Source organism: Manis javanica, chromosome 11 (genome assembly GCF_040802235.1).
Source record: "Manis javanica isolate MJ-LG chromosome 11, MJ_LKY, whole genome shotgun sequence".
NCBI classification, from domain to species: Eukaryota; Metazoa; Chordata; class Mammalia; order Pholidota; family Manidae; genus Manis; species Manis javanica.
In genome coordinates, this window is record NC_133166.1 from 114,296,026 (window position 1) to 114,320,683 (window position 24,658).

Genomic DNA, 24,658 nt, shown 5'->3' on the forward strand with positions numbered 1-24,658 from the left:
TAATTTACTCTTTGGAAACTATCCTAAGAAAAAAAATCCAAAAGAATGCAAATATGTATAAATGTGGTCTTTGAGGCAAAAACTGTAAACCACCTAGATGTTCAGCACTGGGGACAGCATGGGCAGCCACGGAATACTCATGCTGATTGGGCTGCTCTTAAAAACGACCCTTTCGAAGAGTTTATGACAACGCAGGAAGATGCTCGTGTTACAATTGAAGTGAAAACACAGATTGCAAATATGCACTTTTACAAATCTCAACGAATTTAAAATGCATTAAAATACTGGAAGAGCACATTAAATATTTGATATTTATATTCGCTTAGTGATTTGAGCTGTGCATAGTGGAGTTCTTGTTTTCTTTTATTTGCTTTCTTTGAACTTTCTACAACAAACACACATTACTGCTATAAACTTTATTATTAGATTTACATTATCATCATGCTAAAGTCTTTCATTATGAATTTCATTTTCCCCAGACTCAGCCTTGCTCTCTGCGTGAGTCATGAGCGCATCTTGTGAAGAATATGCAGGCAGGGGGGCCGCCCTGCTGCCGCACAGCCGACCCTGCCCTGTCTCGGGCAGAGAACTGCAGCTGAGGCCCGTGTGGGCCTCCTGCTCTTCCCCTGTGGACCCTGGACCCTGCTCCCCTTTCCTTCTTCCTCAAGCCCCAGAGAACCCTGTCCCCTGTCCTCTTCCCTCTGAGGGCCAAGGTGCCGCAGGTGGCAGGCCCCTCACTTCCCACTGTCTCCAGGGTGCCTCAGGCCTCTTTGAACTGTGGGCTGGGGGCCACCTCGTGGAGCAGGTCAGGAGGACAAAGCCACTAGGCGTGCCCCAGGCGAATCGCACAGGCACGAGTGAGCACGGCTCGTCCCCACCCGGGATCTGACTTCCCAACCCCAGTGGCCTGGATGTGGCCCAAAGACGCTCTGATGTCTTGCTGAGGATGCTTCTCAGAGGAAGCACAGCCAGGTCACTGGGGCTTGGGGCCTGCTGAGTTCTCTCTGGACTGGTCCTGGGCACCCCCAGTCACCCTGGCTGACAGCACCTGTTTGGGGAGGCAGACCTCCCTGGCCTCAGGCCCCTGCAGGGTTGACCACTGTCCTACAATGGGCCTCTGCTCCTCGAGCCTGCCAGAAGCCGGTCCTTGCTTGTCACACCAGGGTAGCATTGTGTGGGGACCCAGGCCCCTCACCCCAGGGACACGTTTATCTCCCTGCTGCACCCCCAACACCTTCTGTGGCCTTACATTTTCACCAGTTCCTGTTTTCTGTCTTAAGGAGCTTAGAGCTGTTCGTGGCTGAGTTGGCAGTCCTGCTGTTTCCAATTCTTTCATCAACCCTAAGAAAACTCCAGGTAGCAGGTGTGCATGTGCAAGGGTGTTTTTTGTGATCTACTCACCTTTACAGATTTGCCACACCAGTGGGAAGAGCAGTCATTGTTCTTTACAAATTCACAACTTCCTGTCCCTTCCCTGCAAGGATATTTTTAGAAAGCATTTTTGCCAATATTTCCCCTACTTACCACCATGAATTCCCACAGGCCTAAGGAGACCTTGGGGTGTAGGCCAAGCCTCACCCACGTGAGCTTTGACCCAGGTCTGTGCAGTCTGGTCTGGAGGGACAGCAGCTTCCGTGTGTGGATAAAATGAACGTTCCTGTGGCCAGGATCCTCAACTGGCCCTGGCTGGCTTGCTCACTACACACGTGTGAGCAATACGTTGCTACTGACTCTACATAAAGAGCACTGCCTAGGGCTCTGGGTGATACGGTGGCACGGCTGCAAGGTGCAGGAGAGCAGATCAGAGAACTGGCGTGGTGGCAGCGCTGAGGACAGAGGCCCAGAGGACGGCTGTGCGGGATGACTGCGGGCAGAGAGGCCCAGAGGCAGAGACCGGCTTGCTTCCTGCAGACTCACGCTGAGTGATGGATATTAGCGATTGACCTGCCACCGTGGAAATAAAGTTGGGTATAACCCTTTCACCCCAAGAACACTCTACTGTCATTTCTTTGGTCACATTGAACCATAGTGAACTTGCCCGGGGCTGAAACCCATTGGCAAGATAATTGGTGACAGTCGGCAGGGTTCATTGGTGACAAAGGATAAAACAATAGATTGCCCTGCCCAGCCAGGGAGGATTTCCAAGCCAGGCTCTCTCCCCCTAGACACAAAGGCTTTGCTTCTTGATGGAAAACTCTTCTACCCACTACACCCTGACCAGGTATAGCCCCCACTACCTCGGCTTATACTTTGAGACACACATTTCTCACTACTTCCACCTTCTTAGATGGTCATTTGGACATGGAATTGTTCATCATATGGCATCTTCCATTTTTTAAGCCCTTCCTATCTGCCAGGAAACTGCTAGGTCCTTTAATGTCTTAATTTTCACAAAGACACCGTGAGGGAGATACTAGGCCAACCCCCATTTTACAGATAATGGAACCAAGGCACAGAGAGGTAAAGTGCCTTGTCCAGGGTCACACAGCGAGTGCATGGGAGAGCTCAGGCCTGCAGTCCCTTCGTATAACCTTGCAGAAAACGGAACTCTCCTCTCTGAAGGATGCTTGCAGTGTGTGCGTGGGATGCAATGCAAGGAGATGTAACCCAGGCCTCCGAGGGCCGAAAGGATGCTGAAAACTGAGCATGTGGTTTGTGTGAATGGTTCCAATGAGCCCTTTGCGCCCTTGACCACCTGGCTGGCGTGCAGTTGTCTCTCAGCCCTGGCCTTCCTTAGATCCTCAGACTCGCTCAGGCTGTGCACAGGCTGCTCCCTCTGCCTGCAAAGCCGCCCTCCCTTCACGTGGTCTCTCCCTTGTCCCCTGGTTTGGGCACATGCCCCCCAGTCGTAGTTAGGCGCCCTCTGCTCCCTCTAAGCAGCCTGCTGGGCGTTTCTCTCCACCATTGTACTGGCTGTGGGTCTCCCCCAAGGTGCAATTTGCCAGGAGGCAGGGGCTGGTTCCCAGGACCCAGGAAACCCCGTAGCAGGTACTCCACAGATGACTGCTGACGATTCAGCCCCTGACATTTTCTCCAATTTCTTGCCGCCCATAGTCTCTCCAGGGGCTGCCGACCCCTGTCACCCTCATATGGCCTCCACTCAACATATCCCGCCAGATTCCGGTGCCTAGAGCACTCCAAGTTCACAGCTGCTCCCTGCCGAGGAGCACAGCGCCCCCCCGGGGCTAAGCCCGGTTTAAACTGTGAGCAATGCCTGGAATGTTGCCCTGTCCCCTCATCTCCCCCGTGAAGCCTCCCGATGCCCCGTCAGGACCCCCGGCACTGGAGACTGTCTGCTGACCCTTTCTGAGTTAGATGTGCCTCAGAGCAGGGCCCGCAGGGTGGCAGCGCGGGGCGGAGGCGGGAGGCGGCGCGGGCGGGCACGGGCGGCGGGCGGCTTGGGAAGAGGGGGCGGCGGCCCCAGGACTGGGGGTGGCAGCCGCGGGCCGTGTCGGTGGGCGGCGGGAGCGGCTGTTGGGAGCGCAGCGTCGTAGGAGGGCGGTGGCGGCCGCTACCGACGACTCCGTGCCCCCAGCGGATGCCATCAGCGCCGGGCTCCGCGGACCCCCAGTTCGCACGCCTGCCCCCGCCGCTGGGGCGGCACCTCCGCGGGCTGACACCGCCGGGGCCCTGCGCCGCCGGCCGCCCCCGCCTCCGGCCTCAGACTCCGCGCACCACCCGCAGAGGGCCGCCCTTCCCGGGGACCCCGCTGCCTGCTCCCACGCAGACCTCGCCGCCTCCCAGCAGCAGCAGCTTGAAGTACGGAGCGACCCGAACACTGGCGTTTTCTCCGGAAGTTTTGGGCCGGTCCAGGGCTCATTAGACTTTGGGAATGTATTCATCTCATTCATTGAACAATATGTGAAATGTGTGTGTGTGTGTGTGTGTGTCTCTCTCTCACACACACACACACACACACACACACACACACACACACACACACACACACACACACACAGATACACTTACCGTCCAGCCACACTGTGCCTGGTGGTATGCGAGATGGGAGGAGATGGGAGGAATTTGGGACGCAGGCCCAGCAATAAACAACACAGTAAAAGGCAGGAAGTGAGGAAGATTCCTAACGTCCTCTTCAGCAGACAAGCACTCAGCCCACCTGGGGGGCTGGGCAGGTGGTCTTGTTTGATAGGCTCTCAGACCCAGAGGCCAGTTATCTCAGGAGAAATCAGAGCAGTAAACTTCCTGTATTAAGTTAATTTTAAATATTCAGGGACCGCTTAACAGGTCTGCACCCTCAGCCCATGATCACATTCCTGAAAAATCCTTAAAAGGGGGAACCCCCAACCTTTCAGGGCACTCCTCTCTCTGAGGTCGCCCACACTTTCTAAGTGTGTAACCTTTTAATCTTAAACTTTCTCCAACCTTTCAAGGCGCCTCTCCTCGCTGAGGTTGCCTGCTGCACTTTTTCTCTCTTTAAGGAACTTTAAATAAAACCTGTGCTCTGCTCCACTACTGTGTCTCTGCCCTTCATGTCTTTGTCGCGCCAGGGACAAGAACCGAGGAAAATACACAACGTCCCCCCAACATTAGTGCGCCAGACAGGTTGTTTGGTTTTCCTTAATGAAAAAATAGTGTATGCTCTTGTAACTTGCATGGCATGTTAATTTGCTAAGGATTTCCACATTTGAAACTGGGGACCCCTAAAGGAGCCTGTTCAGGAAGCCCCTGGGTCTGCCGGCCTCTCCGGGAAGGGTGTTTCCTGTGCAGAGTAAAGGTGCACAGTTTCCTGCGTTAATATGGGCACGAGCCGCATCGTACGTACTTGAGGGTTGGCTACAGCTGCGCAGTGGCCAGGAGGTATTTGCATGACAGTGTAGACATAACCAATCTAAGAAATTCATTTTATTTTCCAAAAGAATTGGTGGCTTTGACCTAATTTTGTACCTGGCAGGGAAAAGGGGATAAATAAAGAGATGAGAGAACTTTCTCCAGGTCACTTGATTCATGCAGAGGCAGACGCAGAAAGAGGAGCCGGGGCTACTGACTGAAGACCGCCTCGCACTCACTTTTGGGTGTTCAACTCTGTAAGAGAACTTGTAGAGTTAAAATTGTCTATAATGTCGTAGGGTTTAGGGCCCTTACAGATGAGATTTTGTAGTTTCTGTTTGTGGTAAGGTGAATGCCTTTAACTGGGGAGTGCCGACCCCCCTTGGGCTGGACAGCGGGTGATCACTGCCAGAATGCACCCGTGTTTCTCTAGGCAGGGCCCATGGAAGCTGCTTCAGTGGTGGTAGAGTGAGTCCAGGTTGGCACAGTCTGTTTTCTTGTTCAGCTGCCATCGGATTTAGTCTTTTTTCATCTGCTATTTTCTGGGTGTCTCGGGAAGTACCAGAGGCCCAAGAGAGCTAGCATTCTCCTTAGGGAAATTGTTTACTGGCCTTAATTTGCTAATCTTTGGATCTGTTATTTGCCAGCTGCCTTTGAAGCGGGTGACCAGGGAATCTGTAAGCCTCAGTAAACATCTTTTATTATGTAAAATCGTCATTTGGGGGTTGTCAGCTCTGCAGTGAGGAACAGGCATTTGTCGCTTCTTACTGCCTTCAGGATGTAGGAAGTTGAGGCGGGAAGAGATCTACTGGCACACGTTTGCGTCTGTCTGGCAGATGAAAAACACTTAAGAGCGATGAGGGCCAAGACTTTATCTTGTTTTTACCTCTTAGGGAAATGATGCTGTCTTAGGCTGTCACCCTGAAACACTGCACAGTTTGTTTAAAAAATTGCTGGTGTAATTGCAGAGGTTCCTTGGCGCATGCATCCGGAGAAACTCCTCATCTGAATTTTGTAGTGAGTTAACTTTTGAACATGTAAAAAGATTTGTGGCGACAAATGACTTGGGACAGGAATCCTTCCAAGATTAATTATGTGCTTTCATGTCCTTTTAAAACCCGTGTAAGGCGTTTAATCTCCTTTAAATGGCTTGATATCACCTCCAGGCACATCCTAGTTAGTTGTGAAAACCCGAGCGCTGCCCTCAACAGCCGTTGAAGCAGTTGAAGCGTGGAGGCTGCCGGCTGCAGTGTGTTGTTTGAGCTTCTGTGTCTGTGTAGTTTTCCTGACTCTTTCCTTCCTGCCCACTACTTACTTTCAGAGCTTCCTTGAGTTTCCCTGTGTAGGACCCCAACCTCCCTGAGAAATAAGTTAGCCTAAGAGTAGCCATCTTGAAGCCCAAAAAGCCATTCTGATATATGACTCAGAGGGAACAACTGAAACCAGGTAACTCCTCTGGAAAAACAAGTTAATCAATCATGACTACTGGCAGCGCTAACCTTTCGGTTAGTTAAGCATAAAAGCTGACCCTACCTTGCTACACCCCCAGGACGTGGCACCAACTCAGAAATCGTAGGTTTGAAAAATTACTGCCTTTGTAGTATTGTTATCTTGCTATGTAGTATTGTTATCTTGTTACTACAACATAATCTGTAACCATGGTAAATCTCTAGGGCTAAATGCCTCAGAAAATCCTATATAACCACTTAGTTGTAAGTACTCAGGGTCCTCGTTGAGACCTGCTGCGACAGGCTGACTTGGACCCCAACTAGTTGGCTTCCGAATAAATTCCTCTTGCTTGTTGCATCAAGAAACGTCTTTGGTGAGTGATTTGGGGCGGCGCCTTCCTCAGGGGAATCCAACATTTGGGGGCTCGTCCGGGATCATGCGTTCACCCCGCTTCACTCCCGAAGTCGCTCTTGGAGGAAGAGGTAAGATTAGTGGCGCCTTGAGTTGTCTGTGTTCTGTCTTCTGTTTTTCAGTGAGACCGGTCAGAATTCTGAAAAGGGGTACCCACTGTCTGGCAGCTGTCCCGATCCCGTAAAGGGGTCGAGACTGCGGTCGGTAGACGTACTAGGAGCACCGCAGGCTGCAACCCTGGGGGACGCCTCGGGGAGGTTGGGAGGCCAGGGACGCCTGGTAGCCTCCCGTCTGTTTTTCTGGCAAGGTGAATCTGATGAGATAGGGTTGATTTTCAGGTGCCAGGAATATCAACCCTCTGATTCCTTTCGGTTTCTGTTTGAAAATCTGAGAAAAAACAAAAAGCGGCCGCTGTGTGTCTAATCTGTGTGTGTCTCTGTTTTTTGTGTCTTTCATGTGCCTAATAATTGTTATACTGACAATGGGACAGACTCAGACAACCCCCTAAGTGTGTAAATGAATATATCTTTCTACCTCCGGATGGTATTAATGAAATTGATTTAAAGACAAGCGCTTGTGAAAATTGAGTGTTCTAAAACTTCCAGAAAACCTGATAAAAAAGTGTTAAGCATTAATGCTAATTTGAGTTTGCCTGAGGCGGGCATGTCCTGGTAGTTGTCGGCTGCCTGAGTTTACCTAGAGTCATTTGAGTCATGTTATCTGCTAAATCTTTTAAGAATAGAATGCTTAGAAGCTTGGCTTTGTCTAGTGTTCAGTGGGGGTCTTGTGAGTAGGCTAGCATAGTTGTTGCAGGTAAGTGAACTGGATAAGTGTGGCAAGTGAACACCTTTTTAATTGTGTGTTGCAGTGTGTATGCCTACCTGCAGCCTGAGAATCTTTGTAGTAACTTAAAGCCTTAGAGTTTTGTTAAGTTGAGAAGATGTGCTCTGTGTTTGCTGGGAGATTGTGCTGTGAAGCTCATGGTTGCAGAAATTGTAGAATGTGTTTTGTGATAAAAGAAAGTAACTTTGTTCTAAAGTACAGCTATTTATTTAAAGAGAGACAAAGAGAGAAAACAGCGTGGTGCCTTTTGTTGTAGAAGATCCGCTCAGCCTGTTGCTTTGGGGGAAGGGTTAGGGAGATAAACCCAGTCAAGCCGCAGGCAAGCCCAGGCATAATTCTCACCGGCTTATGTGCTTGGGACCATGGGGCAAATGAAGAATAAATTACTATATTCTTACAGATATAGTCGTGCCTAGTGAAATTAAAGCAAGTGAGTCTTGATATCAAGTGCACAGCAAAATTAAAATCTCATTTCCAGTTAAACAGTTTTCTTTAACTGTTAGTCTGCTCTTAATGTTGAAAGATCACAGCAGTTTCTCATGCTTAAAGTCTCAGTGAGTTGCCATGAAATCGTAATGTTAAAGAGACTAAAAGCTAAAGTTTGTTAACAACTGTATAACCTTTATTTGCCTTTGAAATATTTTGTTATTAAAAATGATTGCATGGCCTGAAAAATTGAATTCCTAAGCAGAATAGTAACAAAGCTTTTTTCAGCTGATTAAATGCACTTAGTTAACAAACCAAAATTTATTAAACTGTAGAATCTGGACAAGATTATGTTTCTCCCAGAAAAACAGGTTTCACTGTAAAGGTTTAGATAGACGAACGTGTGACCACTTTTGAGAAAAGTTGTAATAGATTTTTTGAGAACCACCAGGTCTTCTTGTTTAATTTATATGCTGTATGTTTTTAAAAAAAACATGGGGGACTCTCCATATTTTTTAATGCAAATAATCTTAGAGCTTTTAATAGAATTTGCATAGCAGCTTATATCTACTATTAAAGAGTAAAACATTCTTGAAGCTTTCAGGGAAGACCTGTAAACTTAAGCACTTTCTCTGCTTTTTTGTATCTGGTCTTAGACACTTATGCTGAGTTATGTTCTTATTAACTTTTAAGTTGAATTTGACTATAGCCATATTCATTCTTTGTATGTATCTCTAACAAGTCTTTTGTATGCCTGGTGATATTATACTCTGCCTTGAGTTTAGACAGTTCTTTCAGCTAAATATGAATTCTTATTGTAGCTTTTTTCCCCTCCTGAAGATGAAAGCAGAAGAATCTACCATCTGCTACCATTCTCTCAAGAATGCTTAGTAACCTAGAATTAGTTTGACTTTCTGTATGTTGTCTTTAAAAATTGACAGCAGCAATCTCCCCTGCTGCCCCACTTTTTAAGATATCTTGTTTACTGTGCTGAGTATATAGACAATAAATGTGTAATGATAGTTCTAAAAAAATTAAATGCAAAAAGGTGCTTTTACCTCTAGTTAACTCTGATATTTTCCAGAGGGCCCCTGGAACATGTCAGAAGAATTTTTTCTCACTAGAGAAAGTATTTGACTAATTTGGCTTATTTATCTGATATATATATATTTATTTACCAGGAAAGCACTGTCAAAGAGAATGATGCTAAACTTTGTTACTAAATGTTTTGTATTACAGAAATATCAGAATTTCCTTATGTCAACTGTTTTACAGTAAGCTCTCATCAGATCTTTAACCATTGTCATTTGTAAGTCTTTTGTCATTTATAGTATTATCCCTAAACTGGTAAAGAACTAGATTTCAGCAGAACAGGTATTAGTTACATAAGATTACATAAACTAAAGAAAATGATTTTGTGTCTTTTTGTTTCAAATGTTGCTGGTAAAATGTTTTAACCTTGTTCTCTTAAACTGACAACAGTTTAGTAAATGACTATCTTTATGAGCAGAATTGAAACATCCTTCTCTCTACTTGATCCCTCCAGAGTTTAAAAATGAGAGTGATTTTAGAGAGAAGTATCGTTTCAATAATGTAGCCTCCTTCCAGAATAAAAAATCCAACTCCAGATGTTGCTACATAACCTAATAACACAATTTGTTTTATCTTGCCTAGAAGCCACAAAACTGCAAATAGTAATAAAAATGAAACCCAGAATAGAAGCACCAGCCTTCTGAAGCCCTCTCAACTGACCAGTGATGGAGACCTAGCTGCACCCTTTACTGCGCCCCCTTCTCAGCACGAAGCAGCCAGAGCGGTCATCGCCCCTTTTCCTAGCAGCAGCTAGAGTCTCTATCTGTAGAAGAAAGAATGAGACCATACCCATAGCCTTCCCTGGTAAAAACAGGTATTTAATCCCTCCTCCCAAGAGATGGTGGGCTTGTAACACTGGAGTGACCCCATGTGTCTCTACTTCTGCCTTCAACTCCTCCCGTGATTTCTGTATCATGGTCCAGTTAGTACCCAGACTAATGTATCATGATGACTTATCATTCGTGGCAGAATTAGAACCTAAACTAAAGTATAAAAGAGAGCCAGTCTCACTCACTCTAGCTGTATTACTAAGAGTAGGAGTCGCAGCCGGAGTAGGACCAGGGGCAGCTGCAATTATACAAGGAAACCAACATTACGAAGGACTAAGAATAGCTATCGATGAAGATTTGAGAACTATAGAACAGTCTATTTCTAAACTTGAAAAGTCCCTAACCTCTCTCTCTGAAGTAGTGCTGCAAAATAGACGAGGGTTAGATTTACTATTTCTAAAAGAAAGTAGATTGTGTGCAGCTCAAAAAGAAGAATGTTGCTTCTATGCAGACCATACTGGAGTAGTAAGAGACTCAATGTCTAAACTGAGAGAAAGATTAGATCAGCGAAAGCGAGAACGAGAAGCTAACCAGAGCCTGTTTGAATCCTGGTTCTCTAGATCCCCATGGCTTACAACTCTAATATCCACCTTGACAGGACCCCTGCTTATTTTTATATTGCTCCTCACCTTAGGTCCCTGCATTTTAAATCGAGTAATAACCTTTATTAGAGAAAGAGTAAGTGCTGTGCAGGTGCTAATGCTGAGACAACAGTATCATACCCTCACACATCAAGAAGAAACCAACATTCCATGATTAGAATGTTCAGAAAAAGAAGTGGGGAATGTAGGACCCCAACCTCCCTGAGAAATAAGTTAGCCTAAGAGTAGCCATCTTGAAGCCCAAAAAGCCATTCTGATATATGACTCAGAGGGAACAACTGAAACCAGGTAACTCCTCTGGAAAAACAAGTTAATCAATCATGACTACTGGCAGCGCTAACCTTTCGGTTAGTTAAACATAAAAGCTGACCCTACCTTGCTACACCCCCAGGACGTGGCACCAACTCAGAAATCGTAGGTTTGAAAAATTACTGCCTTTGTAGTATTGTTATCTTGCTATGTAGTATTGTTATCTTGTTACTACAACATAATCTGTAACCATGGTAAATCTCTAGGGCTAAATGCCTCAGAAAATCCTATATAACCACTTAGTTGTAAGTACTCAGGGTCCTCGTTGAGACCTGCTGCGACAGGCTGACTTGGACCCCAACTAGTTGGCTTCCGAATAAATTCCTCTTGCTTGTTGCATCAAGAAACGTCTTTGGTGAGTGATTTGGGGCGGCGCCTTCCTCAGGGGAATCCAACACCTGGTCTGCTCCCAATTATTTCTAATTCGACTTTTCTCCTCCATTTGTTGCTGGTTTGTAAGTCCTGTAATTTGCAGCCATCTGCACAGCAGTCCGGTACGTTGAAGGACCAAATTAATGTCATTAGTCTCCACTAGTAAGATCGTTCTGAAGGAGACGCTGCTACAAGCCGCCCTGGGGGGCTTTCCCAAGCGCACCTCTCTGCGGGCGTGGGGCAGGGTTTCTCCCGGGATCAGTCCCAGCAGTAGAATTGCTGCAGGCAGGGGACACACAGGTGAACAGTGGGTGCACAGTGTGGGAATTCTCTCCACAAACCTGCGCTGGGCAGCACGTGGTGCCCTAGCCCCCACCTGGCCGCCCCAGGGCAGGCACCTCCCTCTGTGCCCCTGCCAGTCCTGGTGGTCAGCCACCCTTCCTCACCGCCCAGCTCCACCTGGCCTTCCCGGGGAGCCGCCCGCCTTCAGTCCCCTGTCCTTGGAGCCCAGGCAGCCTGGTATGTAACTGTTCTCCCAGAAAGAGTGCCCTCCCTTCCAGAAAGGATCTGTCTCTGTCCTGGGGCGGCAGGTCCCTCTGCGCTCTCAGAGCCGGTGGGCAGCGGGAGTGCAGCGGGGGAAGTACAGCTGCCTGCAAGCCGGCTGTGCTCACTCTTGGGGTCACTTTCTCCTTGGGGTTCTTACTGGTGGAGGCACAGGGTGAGGGCAGATAGCATGTAAAGGGAGCAGCTGTCTGGGCAGAGCACAGTCCTTTACCTCAACATCTCTTCTGCTCAAAACCCGGAAACCATCCTCCTGCCCCCACTTACCTACAATTCCCAGGGTGAACCAGACCCCTGGGAGCTGTAGTTCCTACAAGAGGACAAGCGGTCAAGAGCAGGGCCTGCAGGGCAGCAGGGACGCAAGGCAGGGGACGATGCACGGAGCAGAGGGGCGCTGTGCACCGTTCCCAGGAGTGCCGGCACCTGCCGCGCTCTGGGCTCTCAGCCCTGCCCTCAGCTGCCACACTCCCTGCGTGTCTCAGACATGCGAGTAGAGGCTGTGGCCAAACTTCCCCACGAGGCTCAGGCCAGCCAGGTCCCCTCTAGGGTTTCAGGCTCAGCAGTCACAGCCCCACGCGTTGAAAACAAGAGCCCAGGGCATTCCAGAGGAGCTGCGTGACAGCTGTTCAGCCGGGTCTAGAGCAGAGGTGGCATCCTCTGTGGCCCTGGATTGGGCACGGACAGCAGATCCTGACCCTCTGACTGCCAAGTGTTGGGGGAAGCCACGTACCCTGTTGAAACCCCACATTCTCTTTCCTCAAGCACGGGTCTGGCTTCTCTGGCTTCCATTCTGCCGTAGGCCCCCAGAAAGACGGGGGTGGGGGGAGGGTTAGACAATTGACTCCAGGCGGCAGAAAGTCCCCAGGCCCCCAGGTGTGCGTGTGCAGCTCAGACATGACCCAGGGTGACTCACCAGGAGGTCTTGGCTCCTCTCTCAGTTATGTCGGGGTTGCCTGGTCCCTGCCTGCACTCATTAGCGGGCACCTTGGGATTTCAGAGCAGAAACCTCTGGCTGGGTTTGCACCTATGGAGGGAAGTAGGCCGGGGGCTGGTTCAGATGCAGGCACATCCCCACAAGTTCCTGGGAGTTCTGTTTTGGGGGCCGCCTGCCATAGTTGTGATCTGAGGAAAACACTTCAGCCCTTCCTCGCACAGACATATGGATGTTACTGTTGCAGTTAACGAGAAATCGAAGGTTATCGGAAAAGGCTTCCAAGATGTAGACAACAGGGAGGAAGTTATTTGTCAATTCAGATTTGGTAACGAGAAATTCCCAGTAAGTAGGCCCTCCTTTCCTCCAGTGACAACCGTCCCGCATCGGGCTGCCTCCCCACAGTGAGCCCAGCCTGGACACCTGCCAGTGACACCCAGGAACTAATCCGTCCCCAGCACCACCGGGCACCAGGGAGTAGCCTTCACTGCAGCCGACGCTGGGATTGGGGCAGGGTGGCCCTCAGAGCTGCGTCCCCCTCTGTGCGCCCCTGCCTGCACCCAGTAGGGGGCACCTGGGCATTTCAGATCAGAAACCCGTGGCTGGTTTTGCCCCGAAGGAGGGAAGCAGGGCGGGTGCCTGATGTTCACTGGTGGGAGTGGTCCAGACAGCAGATTCAAATCCCTCCAAATGTATCTACATATGTAACTTTGTTTTGCTAAAATACTAAGAGAGGTTTAGGAGAGTGGAGAATGTATGATATGATTCCAGAATTTACATGAAAGAGCAAGTGGGTTTTCCATGGAGGAAAGTCAACCCGTGCCCGCTCAGACATCTCTGAATTTCTAATCCACAGAACCTGTGCGCATATGAAATTTTTCTGCTTTATGTCCCTAGGTCTGCGATGGTTCAATACACAGAGCAGATAACTGGAATGTCCCGCATTCACAAAGGACACTGGCCTGCTTTCACAGCCTTCTTCTAGATCCTTCTATCCCTTGGGTGACTTCAGTGTCCCCACAAATAAACTTAGAGCATTCTTCTCTCCACCTCCCCACACTCAGTGATGTCTGTGTGGAGGCGCCCTCAGCTGCCCTCTGTCAGTTTACCAAAGGGCCGGGTTTCCTTGAAATTGTAGACTCCCTGGGAGGGTTTGGGATAAGGGACAAATGGAGACCTCATCTTACTGCCCCTTCAAACTCCTGCCTGGGGATGCCCACAGGGAGAGCACCGGGCAGAGCTGCAGTTCACAAGGTCACCAGGGCAACCTGTTGTCCATCATAATGGACCTACGTCAGCAGGGCGGGGTGAAGGTGCATAAGTAGCGGGGCCATCACCCCACAGCCCACCACTTGCTACTTGGACCCACAGGGCAGGTATCAGGTGGCTGCTGGCAGGTGCAAGGTATACTGATCAGAGCGTGAGTAGCGCTGAGGTCGGGAGTGCCGAGGACCCTGAGCACGCGAGGAAGCAGAGGAGGTGTTGGCCTGAGGTGGCCTGCAGTTTACGGGGCCCGCCTGGGCCCCCAGGGACTGGGCCGAGGCAAGAACAGCGGCCCCAGGATGCGGGGCCCCATGCTGGTGGTCTTCCTGCTGCTGCTGCCGCCATCTCCGCTCCCGACCACCAGGAGCACCCTCCGCTACCCCACCCAGGACCAAGGTCACGACCCCAGCTCCAGGCTCCAGGAGAGCCCAGCAGATGGGGAATCCTGCTGGAGCACTTACGACGTGTACTTCGTCCTAGACTCGTGAGTGGCCCACCTGCTCTAGTCGCTGCCATAGAACAGTGCTGTCCCTGGGGTCAGTAGGGGGCCCCAGGCTCTGAGAGAGGGAAGCAGGGACTGTCCGGTCACATTCAAGGAACAGACTCTCTGCGGACTCCCTGGGGCAGAAAGAATGCCCCAGGCATTTGTTCCCTGGGACTTTCCTCTTGAAAAGGATTGAAGGCCACCATGTGGTTTCTAGAGGACTCAGTCCCTCCAACCACATGGCCCAGATCTGTGGCCTGCATGCCCCTTAATCAGCAGGCGGGGAAATTGCTGTGCTGGGATTGGGGTTCCTGGGGTTCCTGCGTCTCTGTGTCTCCTGCTGCTTTGGGGTTCCATGTGTGCGTGATCTTTCTGTCCCTCTCTGTATAAAAGGTGGTGGTCACTTCAGTCTCCACTCTTCTTCAGGGTGAAAGACTCTGTGTGTAAGTGTAGATCTGGTGGAGAAGGTGACTTCAGGCTCTCTCTACTCCACCATTTACCCAGAATCCTGTTTCACTGGCTCTTGTTACCATTTTTGGCTTAAAGCCTATTTTATCTGATTTAACTATGGCTGATTTCTTCTGATTTCCGCTTGCATAGAATTTCTTCTATCACTTCACTTTTAACCGACATATATCTTTAGAACTGAATGAGTCTTTTGTAAGCAGCAAATATTTGGGTTTTATTATGTGCTCAGCCACCCGGTGCCACACACATTTAGAGTGATGCTTGGTGTGTAAGGCCTGGCTGTATCATCTTATTGTTTGCTTTCTGCTCCTCTTATATTTTCTTGTTTCTTTTTCCCTCGGTTTCTGCCTACCTTTGTAGATTGTTTTCCATGGAAGTATAGTGTTTCCAGTTTAAGCCTCTGTTTGGTCAGTGTTTCTTTGTGGAAACTAAGGCTTAGAGCTTCCAAGTCTGTCTTTTTCACACATCATGCCACTAGTTTGTCTGTAATTTCATTTTTAAATTTATCAAGGAAATGCTTGAACATAAATTTAAGATAGAACACATTAGAAATGCGCGCACACACACACACACGCACGCACACACACGCACATGCACACACACACACACGCACGCACACACACGCACGCACACACACGCACACACACACACACACACACACACACCTTGAGGCTCTTGCCCACACCACCCCCTTCTGATCCTCCTCTTCAGAGACAGCCATTTGCAAGTATTCCAGATTTTATTTTTTTGACATTGTGACCATGTATCTAATAACGTGTTTATACACTACAGCATGTTTATACTTTATGCTGTTTCTTGCTGCTTGAGGTTACATATTCTCTGTGATCTCCTTACTGGGGAAGAAGAGAATTTAGCTTTGTTACATCTCAGCTCCCTTATATGATTCTGCTCTGTACTTCCACTCTCCCAGAAGAGTTATATCACCAGGATGTTTTGGCCTCGAGGTTTAATTGTGGAGCTGCCTATTGATGCCCGTGTCTCCATTCTCATTTAGGAGGGGGGCGCTGAATCGTGGCTGGAGCCCTGAGTGCCAGAAGCCCACGCGTCTGCCCTGTTCCCTACTGCCTCCTTGCTGGGGAACGTAGGGCCCTGTGGCTGCCTGTGAGCTCTCACATTCTTGTGTTATAGAATCTGGAGGCTTTACCGACCAATGCATCCCTCCTCATTTCCTAACATTCCCAGGTAGCAGGATCAACCACCCGTGTTTGCCACCAAAGCCCCTCATCCGAGAAGTCCCCTGTCCCCTCCCACGAAGGGCAGATTGGTCAGTGGCTGCCACTCACATTGAATGAAGTCACCACGAGGGTAACCCAGTGATTTCTCTCCCGGTGCTGTGGTGGCTTCAGCTATTTCAGGAGCTGGGGGCCCTCACGGAGGAGCCTGCTAAGGGCCTGTGGAAGGCAGGGAAGGCAGCAACTCTGCTCACATGATACATGCACCTCCGTCTCTGACTCACGTCTTCTTCTTTTTCAGATCACGCAGTGTAGTCAACTGGATGTACATACAGAGCATTCTGAAGGATTTGGTGAACAGATTTAAAAAGTACGGCTTTTCAGCTCTGTGTTGCAGGGCGTTTTCCTCTCTGAGTGCCTTGCTGTTTAGATGCAGTGGACCCGGGCCTGCCTCAGGTCGCAAAGCTCAGGGCAGTGTTCTGAACAGGAGAGAAGGACAGATCACACTTGTTTCCTAAGATCTCTGCAGCCCTGCGTGGCTCCTTCCTGGGGGTCTGTCCTTGTTTTCAGGGGCACATCTTCCCTGGAGGCCCTCACAGATTAGGAAATATGAATGGCTGAGGAGGGAGCATAATTTCTTTGAGGCGAGGGGGAGGGAGGTGGGGAAGATCGTCCAGGGAGGAGGAGAAGGGAAAGGACCAAGAATCTGTCAGGAGGGGAGAGGGGCGGCCAGCGAGGGAGGCCCTCGTGAAGAGCAGGTAGCTGCCTGTCTCCTGTGCACGCAGCAGCCCTGTGCGCGTGTGTGTGAGTGAGAGAGAGAGAGAGGCAGAGAGGGAAACAGACTTCCGGGCTTTGGGTCCGCAGGGCGCTCTGCCGCACTCTGACAGGAGGGCTGCGCGCCTGCCGGGCCTCATGATCCTTCACTAAAGTGATGAGAACTTGTGGAGTCCAGGAAATGGGCTCCACACTAAGAGACAGAACGGAGAGCAGGGAACTTGGGGGGCGCCCCCTGCCTGTTGCACATCAGCATCACTTTCACCCTGTGTGTATAGTTGCTCACAAGTCCATGTTTCCTCCCAAGCCCTGAACAGCGCATGTCATTCATTACATACTCGACGCAAGGCCACGTCAATATGCAGCTGACCTCGGACAGGTAAGTGTTTCATTGATCCCCTAGAGCAGACCCAGCGATCAGGCCACAGGGAGGGCCAGGGAGCAGAGGGGGCCCCTGAGCCACACCGAGGAGCGCACGGGTGTGAAGGCACGGTGTCCTGGGCCCTCCCCTCTCTGCCCACCCTGACCTTCAGCCCTGGCCACGGGGGCCCCGCTGCCCCCTGTGCACTGGCCCTGGCCGGACCCTGTGCTGGTAGGCAGACTCTTCCCCTCCGAGCCCAGCCCTCCGTGCTCTACCCTTTCCCTAGAGCAGGCCGACTGCGAAGATTCCCAGATCAGGTGGAGCAGATGTGGGGGCCTCTAGGGACACAGCCTGGCACCTGCGGTTGTGTGTCACTTTCTGCCCCGGGCCACTGGGGAAGAGGGGACAGTCAGAACCAGGGACGAAGGGATGGTATCACCCAAGTGTGGGTGCTGCAGTGGAGGGGAGCGTGTTCCCCCCGAGTCTGGTGAGGGGAGCCCAGGAGTGGGTCCTGAACACCAGGCTGGGGCAGGGTGCTGGAGGAAGGCCCCGTGGGCCTGCATCCCAGGAGGGTCTAGGCGGGAGGCGGGAGGGGATGGAGCTTCTGAGTAGCAGGGAGGTTCAGATTCTCATGGAGGAAAATGGCTGGGAGTGGGAGGAGCAGCAGACGGCCCGAGGACCCTGCACTGGAGGGGCCCAGGGCCCGTGGACAGGAGGGGCCACGGTGACCTTCCCAAGCTCTGCCTTAAGGGTGGGAGAACAGTGTGCCCTCACCAGGGCCCCCGGGGGGCGGTCGTGCTGCCAGTCACACTGTGATGGAATCACACTTGGCATCTCCCCATACTCACCGGGGGCAGTCAGGGTGTATCCCGGGGTGAGGTCCCCAGTTCTGCACGGCTTAGACAGAGCTGAGCGCAGAGAGCCCAGGCCACACCTATGGGGCTAGACAGACGCGTGCCCTCCCCACCCCACTCACCGGATACGGGACTGGGACGGTGGGAACCAGGCCAGCCAATGCCAAAGGCACGGGGCAGAGGGCCGGGCCAGGGCTGCTTGACGTGGCCCTCACCCGTCCCGGCAGGGCTGCTCGTGCAGACGGACAAGGGCAGCCTGGGGCCGCTTGTAAGAGGCAACCCCTCATTCCATCTCCCACCTGCTCTGATTTTTTTTTTTCAGAAATAAAATAAACACTGGTCTTGTCGATCTGTTGAATGTCATACCTTCAGGAGCCATAAATATGCAGCACGGATTGAAAAGGGTACGGAATCTAGATTTCTGGGATGTGCCTCTGCTTTATGAGGTTGGCAGAGGGTCATCACTGGGTCGTCTCACTGTCCCCCCCCAACATCTTCCTTCCTTTTGCTGCAGGCGAATGAGCAGATGGAAAGAACACGTGCTGCAGGTAAGGGAGCTGCTTCCTCCTTCCTGGCGGTGGAGTCCCGGGAAAGAGCCAGGCCTGGGCCTTCCTGAGGCCGGGGCGGCCCTGCCCAGGCCGCGTCCTGGCGCTGACGCCGGGACCAGCTGCTTGCCCTCTCTGAGCGGCAGCCTCCCGCTCTGAGGGGTGGGGCTGAAAGCCACCCCGTGATGTTCCGCAGCACAGCCAGGGGTCACGCGGACGACGCCATGGTTCCTAGGAAGTGGGGGGCGCTGGCCCTGGAGCCGGGCTGCATGAAGGAGAGAGGGGGAGACCCAGAGGGTCCTGGAGCGGCGGGGCCTCAGGGTGAGGAGGGAGCCCGCGCTTCCCCCTGCTGAGCAGGCGCTCCGCCCTGACTCCTTCTCCCTCCAGCTCCCGCCCTTGGGCTGAGGCTCCTGCTCTGGGTCTCCCGCAGTGTGAGCGACTGTGCCTGTCCCAGAAGCATCCTCACCTTGGCTGTAGGGTCTAGGGAAGCTGTGTGGCCCCGGGAGAGGCACTGAGCCTGGGAGGGGGTCTACTGCTCACCTGCCTCTTACTCGAGCCCTGAGCCTGGGTGTGCAGGTGCCCGCGGGAGAGCTGTGGGTGAGGCCCAGAGCTGGAACGGGCCTGCGTGGCCGGGCGGGAGTCGCGCACAGTAGGGGTGCCCCCTCCTGTTTTTGCTCTCCTGGAAGGCTGGTGCTTGTCCTGTGAAATTGCTGGCGTTGCCTTTCAGGGCTAAGGTTGTGCCATCTGGGAGAAGTGACAGTTCTGTAGGAGGAACCCTAAGCTGGGCTCAGTCTCCTCATCTGCAAAGTGGGTCCTGGGCTGGAGGCCCTCCTTGTTGCATGATAAGCTGCAAAGCCTTCCAGGCATGTGGGTGGCAGGTGCTCAGGTCGGGGTGGCCTCTCCCCAGGAGGGTGAGGTGTGGGGAGCAGTGCACGGGTCCTGGAAGCCGGTGGCCGTTGCTCTCATTGACCCAGTCACGCCCTGCCTCTCCCGCAGGAGAGAGGGTCCCCAGCCTCATCATCGCGCTGACAGGTGGACCACTCCTACCAGAATCCTTTGCGGAGACAAAAGTTGAAGTGAGTTAAGCCCATTGTTACCAGACTTTGTGTCCACATATTTGGACCAAATTTATTATACCCAACACTTCCTCTTTCTCAGGCTGAAAAATCCAGGCAGTTGGGGGCAACTCTGTATTTCGTGGGTGTGCAAGATTCCCAGAAATACCAGGTAATTCTGAGGAGGGACTGAGGGGTCCCTTGGGAGCCTCGCTGGGGAAAGGTTCAAAGACGGTGCTCTCAGGGTCGCCCAGACGATGGGCCTCCACCCACCAGGAGGTCCCTGGGGAGTACGGGGGGGCCTGTCCGCTTAGGCTGGGCCCAGGGAGTTGAAAGATGTGCAAGGTGGCCGTTCAGAATGAGTAGCAAGTGTTGTGTAAGACCTACACAGCAGAGGTGAGGGTGGAAGTGTTTTCCCTCCCCTGAGCGTGGGCTGCTGGAGGTGCCAGGGTGTAGCCCTCCGTGTCTGTGTCCTGGGATGGGGACCTCTGGGTCATCACCCCTGGCTGTGGGCCCAGGCTGTCTCCTCTCCCTTTTAGCTCCTGGAAATTGCTGGCAAAGCGGATCATGTGTTTGCAACGGACACTGGATACAGCGGACTGGAAGACATCATTGACCCCGTGAGTGAGGGGGCATGGAGGGGGCTGCACGCCGCGCCCCCGCCGTCCACGCCCGTGACCCTGCCACTCCTCTCTCTCTCTATTGCAGCTCATAGCCAGGTCTTGTGTAGAGATTACGTCTGTGGACTTCTCCTCTCTGTGCACTAGAGGTAATAACTGGGGTCGCTGTTGTAAACGCAGGAGTGTGTGTGTGTGTGTTTTGTGAATGTGCCATGTGTGTGGTGGGAGTGTTGTATGTGGTTCCAGTCTGTGTGGTGTGTATGAGCGCACCGTGTGTGTGTGTGTGTGTGTGTGTGTGTGTGGCACGTGTGGTGTGAATGTGTATAATGTCACCGTTGCCTGGTCCCTACCTGCGCCCATTAGGGGGCACGTTGGGATTTCAGAGCAGAAACCCCTGGCTGGGTTTGCACCTATGGAGGGAACTAGGCTGGGGGTCTTTAATGGATGGACTTCATGGGTCATGGGAAGTGGGGAGAGGCACCTAAGGCTGCACCCAGCCCAGTCTCCCGGAAGTACGCCATCAATGACCGAAAGGAGAAGATTTGGCCAGGGGATTGCCCAGATGTGGGTTCAGCTACAGCTGCACGCTCCAAAGGTTCATGGGAAATGTGTTGTGGGGGCGGCCTGCCATAGCTGTGATCTGAGGGAAATACCGCCGCCCTTCCCCACACAGACATCTGGATATTACTCTTGCAGGGAAAAAGACCGTCAAGGTTATTGGAAAAGGTTTGCAGGGCGTTCGCAACGATGACGTTGTCTGTCAGTTTCGCACTGGGAAGGAAATCATCCGTAAGCAGCTCCTCCTGTCCCCTGGTGACAGCTGTCCCCCAGCAAACCAGGGCCCATGCTGTTCATTCACTGTGCACACCCCAAAAACAAGCAGCACAGACGGTGGAAGGGGTCACTGACTGGGCGCCTGGACTCCTGCCGCTCGTGCCCAGGACTGAATCGATCCCCAGCACCGTCATACCCCCGGGAGCAGCCTGTCCTGTAGCCCTGGCGGGGTGTGGGGTGGGGTGCACCCTAAGAGATGCACCCCCACCCTTTCCTGGGCTCTCCCTTCCCTTGGGAGGCAAGGACTCGAGTCCATTAGTCTGTGGGAGGGAAGTCGACGCAGCCCCAGGGCTCTGAGTCTCTGCCAGGTCTGCCAGGATGGTGTGTTCACTTGAGATTGAAAGATGATGCCATAAAAAACCCTAAAGGCTCCACTCCAAAACTACTAGAACTAATATCTGAATTCAGCCAAGTCTCAGGATACAGAATTAGTACACAGAAATCTGTTGCATTCCTATACCCTAATGATGAACTAGCAGAAAGAGAAATCAGGAAAACAATTCCATTCACAACTGCATCAAAAAGAATAAAATACCTAGAAATGAACCTAACCAAGGAAGTGAAAGACACTCTTAAGAGAAATTAGAGAGGACACTCCTAAATGGGAATTCATCCCGTGCATGTAATACTGGTTTGAAAACTCCTTTCCAGTCGCTCATGCCTGTCCAGGCCCCTCTGCGTGCTGGGCTGCCGTCCCATCCTCCTCCTCTCCGGACTGGGCACATCCAATGGGAAAGTCAGTTTGCACCGCTTTGGGTATTTTTGCCCATTTACTCCTAGCCTTTCCCCACCCAGACACCAATCCTTTCCCCTGAGCATACTTAGCATTGAGTTTTCATTCTGAGCTCCAACAAAGGGGTAAGAATGTTCAGAAGGTCGCAGCTGATCTGACAGTCGGGTCAGCAGCACGGCACTTGTTGTGAGGCAGGTGCTCCCAGGCAGGCAGAGAACGGGAGCCGACATCCGCCAAGGGGCGAGCTCTGCTTGCCAAGGGCCACAGGAGGGGCGTCGGGGATGTGGGGACACGTCCATTGACATTATTTGCGTGTCACTTTCTTCCAGGAATGAAGGCTGTATCGGTGGAAGACACCTCCATTACCTGCCCAGGACTGGAGATGAATAATCAGGGCCGGTAAGCGTAAAGCTCAGGGAATGTGGTCAGTTATGGGCACTATGGCGGGACCAGCGTGCGTGATGCGTCCTCTGGAGGAGCTGCTCACACCAGTTCTGGGAGGGCTCAGGGCTTCCTCTGCACCCACCTATGCGGGTGGTCCCCTGAGGGGCTGTGATCCCCTGTCACCCAGGCTCTGTCAAGGAGGGCAGGATGCAGGAGGTGCCGGGCCCCAGGGACGGTACCTGTGGCCCAGGCACCTTTCAGGGCCAAGCCAGCATGCTCTGTCATGGAAAAGAGTTTGGGAGGTGACACCAAACAGCCCGCCTCGCCACTTGGCCCGTGGCCACGAGGGCATCTGGGCCCTGCAGGGCTCCTCACGGCCTGCTCAGCCTTCATTGCACAGGGGGCCTCATCTCCCCTGGGGTGGGCCCTCCTGCCCCGTGCTGCCCCCTACTCGGGGTCCTGAAGGCCCGCTGATCAGAGCCGTTACAACGAGGACCACGGTCGGGAGCAGGTTTAGCCAAGCGCATGCACGGTGCTGTCTGGGCTGCGGGTCACCGACTGGGCTGCAGGTAACCATCTGCCCTTTCTGTGTTCTAGCGCCGTCCTCATCGATATCAGCCTGGATAATGGCCTCACCTTCATCAAGAAGGATTTAGAGATCAGCAGGAGGACCTGTGCGATGTCCAGGGTGAGACTGCTGCCACCCCCTGGGACTGTACTCTGTCCATCCCCAGACAGGGAGACACACTGGGAAGCCAAAGGCAGGAACAGTGTCCAGGGCAGGCCAAGCAAGTCGCTTGGGCAGCTGGGCACCTGGGCAGCACCTCACAGCCACGGCAGCCCCTGAGCCTTTCCCTGGGGAGCGGTGCCCCCGCTCAGGCTGCAGAAGTGTCCTGGGGGTACCCCTGTGAAGGTGTCTGCGGCTGTGCAGCTCCTCTGCCCTGTTGCAAGCCCAGGTTCCCTGAAGGCACATGGCACCCCGCACTTGGAGCTCCAAGCAGACTCTGGGACAGTGCTGAGAGGGGCCCCATGACTTCCACCTTGCCGCCTCCCTGGCCTGGGTCTCCTGGTGGGGAGTTCAGAGCTCCCTCTGGGTCTGGCTTAGGTGGGGGTGGAGGCTGGAGGCTGTGTGCAGGGAGCTAAAGTCCAGGCCCTCAAAACTGGGGTCCCAGACCCAGGAGCCCTGGAGGCTGGGACCCCCTGTGGCCCTGCGTAGTGGAGGTGAATTTCCACTGCACTGGTGCTCCGGCCCTGCTGTGGGTACAGCCCCTGCCCCCAAGCCTGGCTTCCGACAGCACTGACACTCCTGGGCATGTCTGTTTATACTTATCCCTGGATGTCTGCTCCGGGCAGCAGACGGAACTGACCCACTTGCCCATTGGGGTCCCACCTGGTGACAAGCGCCCTTCAACAGGCACATTGGGAGAAGAACTCAGGAGCCAACCGGTGTCTACTCCCAGCACAGTGGCTTCCCCCCAGCCCTGGCCTGGCCTCCCCTCTCCTCGGCCCCGCCTCCTTGGCACGGAGTCCACCTCGCCCTGTCCCTCTCCCCCTTCCCTGAAGCATCGCACTTTGGTGACCGGTTCAGGCCTTGCAGCCCCTGACTGCACAGATGCAGTGGGCTTCTCCGTGACTATGAGTAAGAACAGGACAGAAGCCCCCATTCCCTACGGGCCTGCCCTGTACCAGGATGGGCTATGAACCCTAAACCTCACAGGTGTCCCCTCACTCGCTCCTCCGGATGTGGAAGTGCAGCTCAGAGGGGCTGAGCAGCTCTGGGAAGGGGCCAGGGAGGGCCAGGCTATGGGGAGATAGACCCAGGGTGCTGCCCTGATGCTGTAGTCCCCCTTCATCCCGGCCCCAGGAGCCCCCCTGTACCCCCTGTGTGCCTTCACTGGGGGGCACCTCCCCAGGCCCCTGTGCTGTCAGCCCGGGCATGCAGTGGGCGCTGCCTGTGGCCCAGCACGGAGGACGCCGGACACCCTGGCAGGGTTCTGGGTCAGAGCCTCTGAGCAGGGTCTGTGGCGCAGGGTGCTTCAGGGGCCCTCAGGGCCCAGCCCCTGGCTCCTAGTCCCGCTGTGGCCTCTCAGAGTGGGGCAATCTGAGTGTAAGGGGGAAAGGTGGATTTGGAGGTGTGGGGTGGGATGCCAAGTGACGGGCACCACAGGAAGCTGCCCAGGTGCACGAGGACTTAGCACGTGTGCTTTCCTCAGGAGGGGACCCCACCTGCCCTACTGGGTGCCACACCACCGCCTGCCCAACGAAGAGCCCTTCCAGATGGTGGGCCGGAAGACGCAGAGGATACTCAGCCAGATGGAGGGCCTCCCAGAGGGGTGTTCCTCAGTTTACACTCTCTCTACTGGGCTGTGCCCCTCCTGACGCTGCCCTTTTTCCTGGTGCTGTGCTGCTGCTGTATCTGGCGATGGCGCAGTAAAAGTGTGAGTGACCCCTGACTACACAGCCCTGTGGCCCAGGC

The 24,658-nt window shown here is 52.9% G+C and overlaps 1 protein-coding gene and 1 long non-coding RNA gene across 2 annotated transcripts in view; both read left to right on the plus strand.

Moving 5' to 3' along the window:
- The window catches only part of LOC140844573 (anthrax toxin receptor-like), a 49,322-nt gene that overhangs the window by 21,463 nt on the left and 3,201 nt on the right, over positions 1-24,658 (plus strand). The window contains exons 3-13 of the mRNA XM_073217470.1: positions 17,104-17,175; positions 18,334-18,415; positions 18,526-18,559; positions 19,553-19,632; positions 19,715-19,783; positions 20,151-20,231; positions 20,320-20,380; positions 20,928-21,020; positions 22,128-22,197; positions 22,780-22,870; positions 24,396-24,620. Of these exons, the coding sequence (XP_073073571.1) occupies positions 17,104-17,175; positions 18,334-18,415; positions 18,526-18,559; positions 19,553-19,632; positions 19,715-19,783; positions 20,151-20,231; positions 20,320-20,380; positions 20,928-21,020; positions 22,128-22,197; positions 22,780-22,870; positions 24,396-24,620 (958 nt within the window). The remainder of the gene's footprint in view (positions 1-17,103; positions 17,176-18,333; positions 18,416-18,525; positions 18,560-19,552; positions 19,633-19,714; positions 19,784-20,150; positions 20,232-20,319; positions 20,381-20,927; positions 21,021-22,127; positions 22,198-22,779; positions 22,871-24,395; positions 24,621-24,658) is intronic.
- On the plus strand, positions 6,129-11,097 carry LOC140844572 (uncharacterized). The gene is made up of 2 exons (XR_012123111.1): positions 6,129-6,719; positions 9,592-11,097. It is a non-coding gene; the product is annotated as an uncharacterized lncRNA (long non-coding RNA).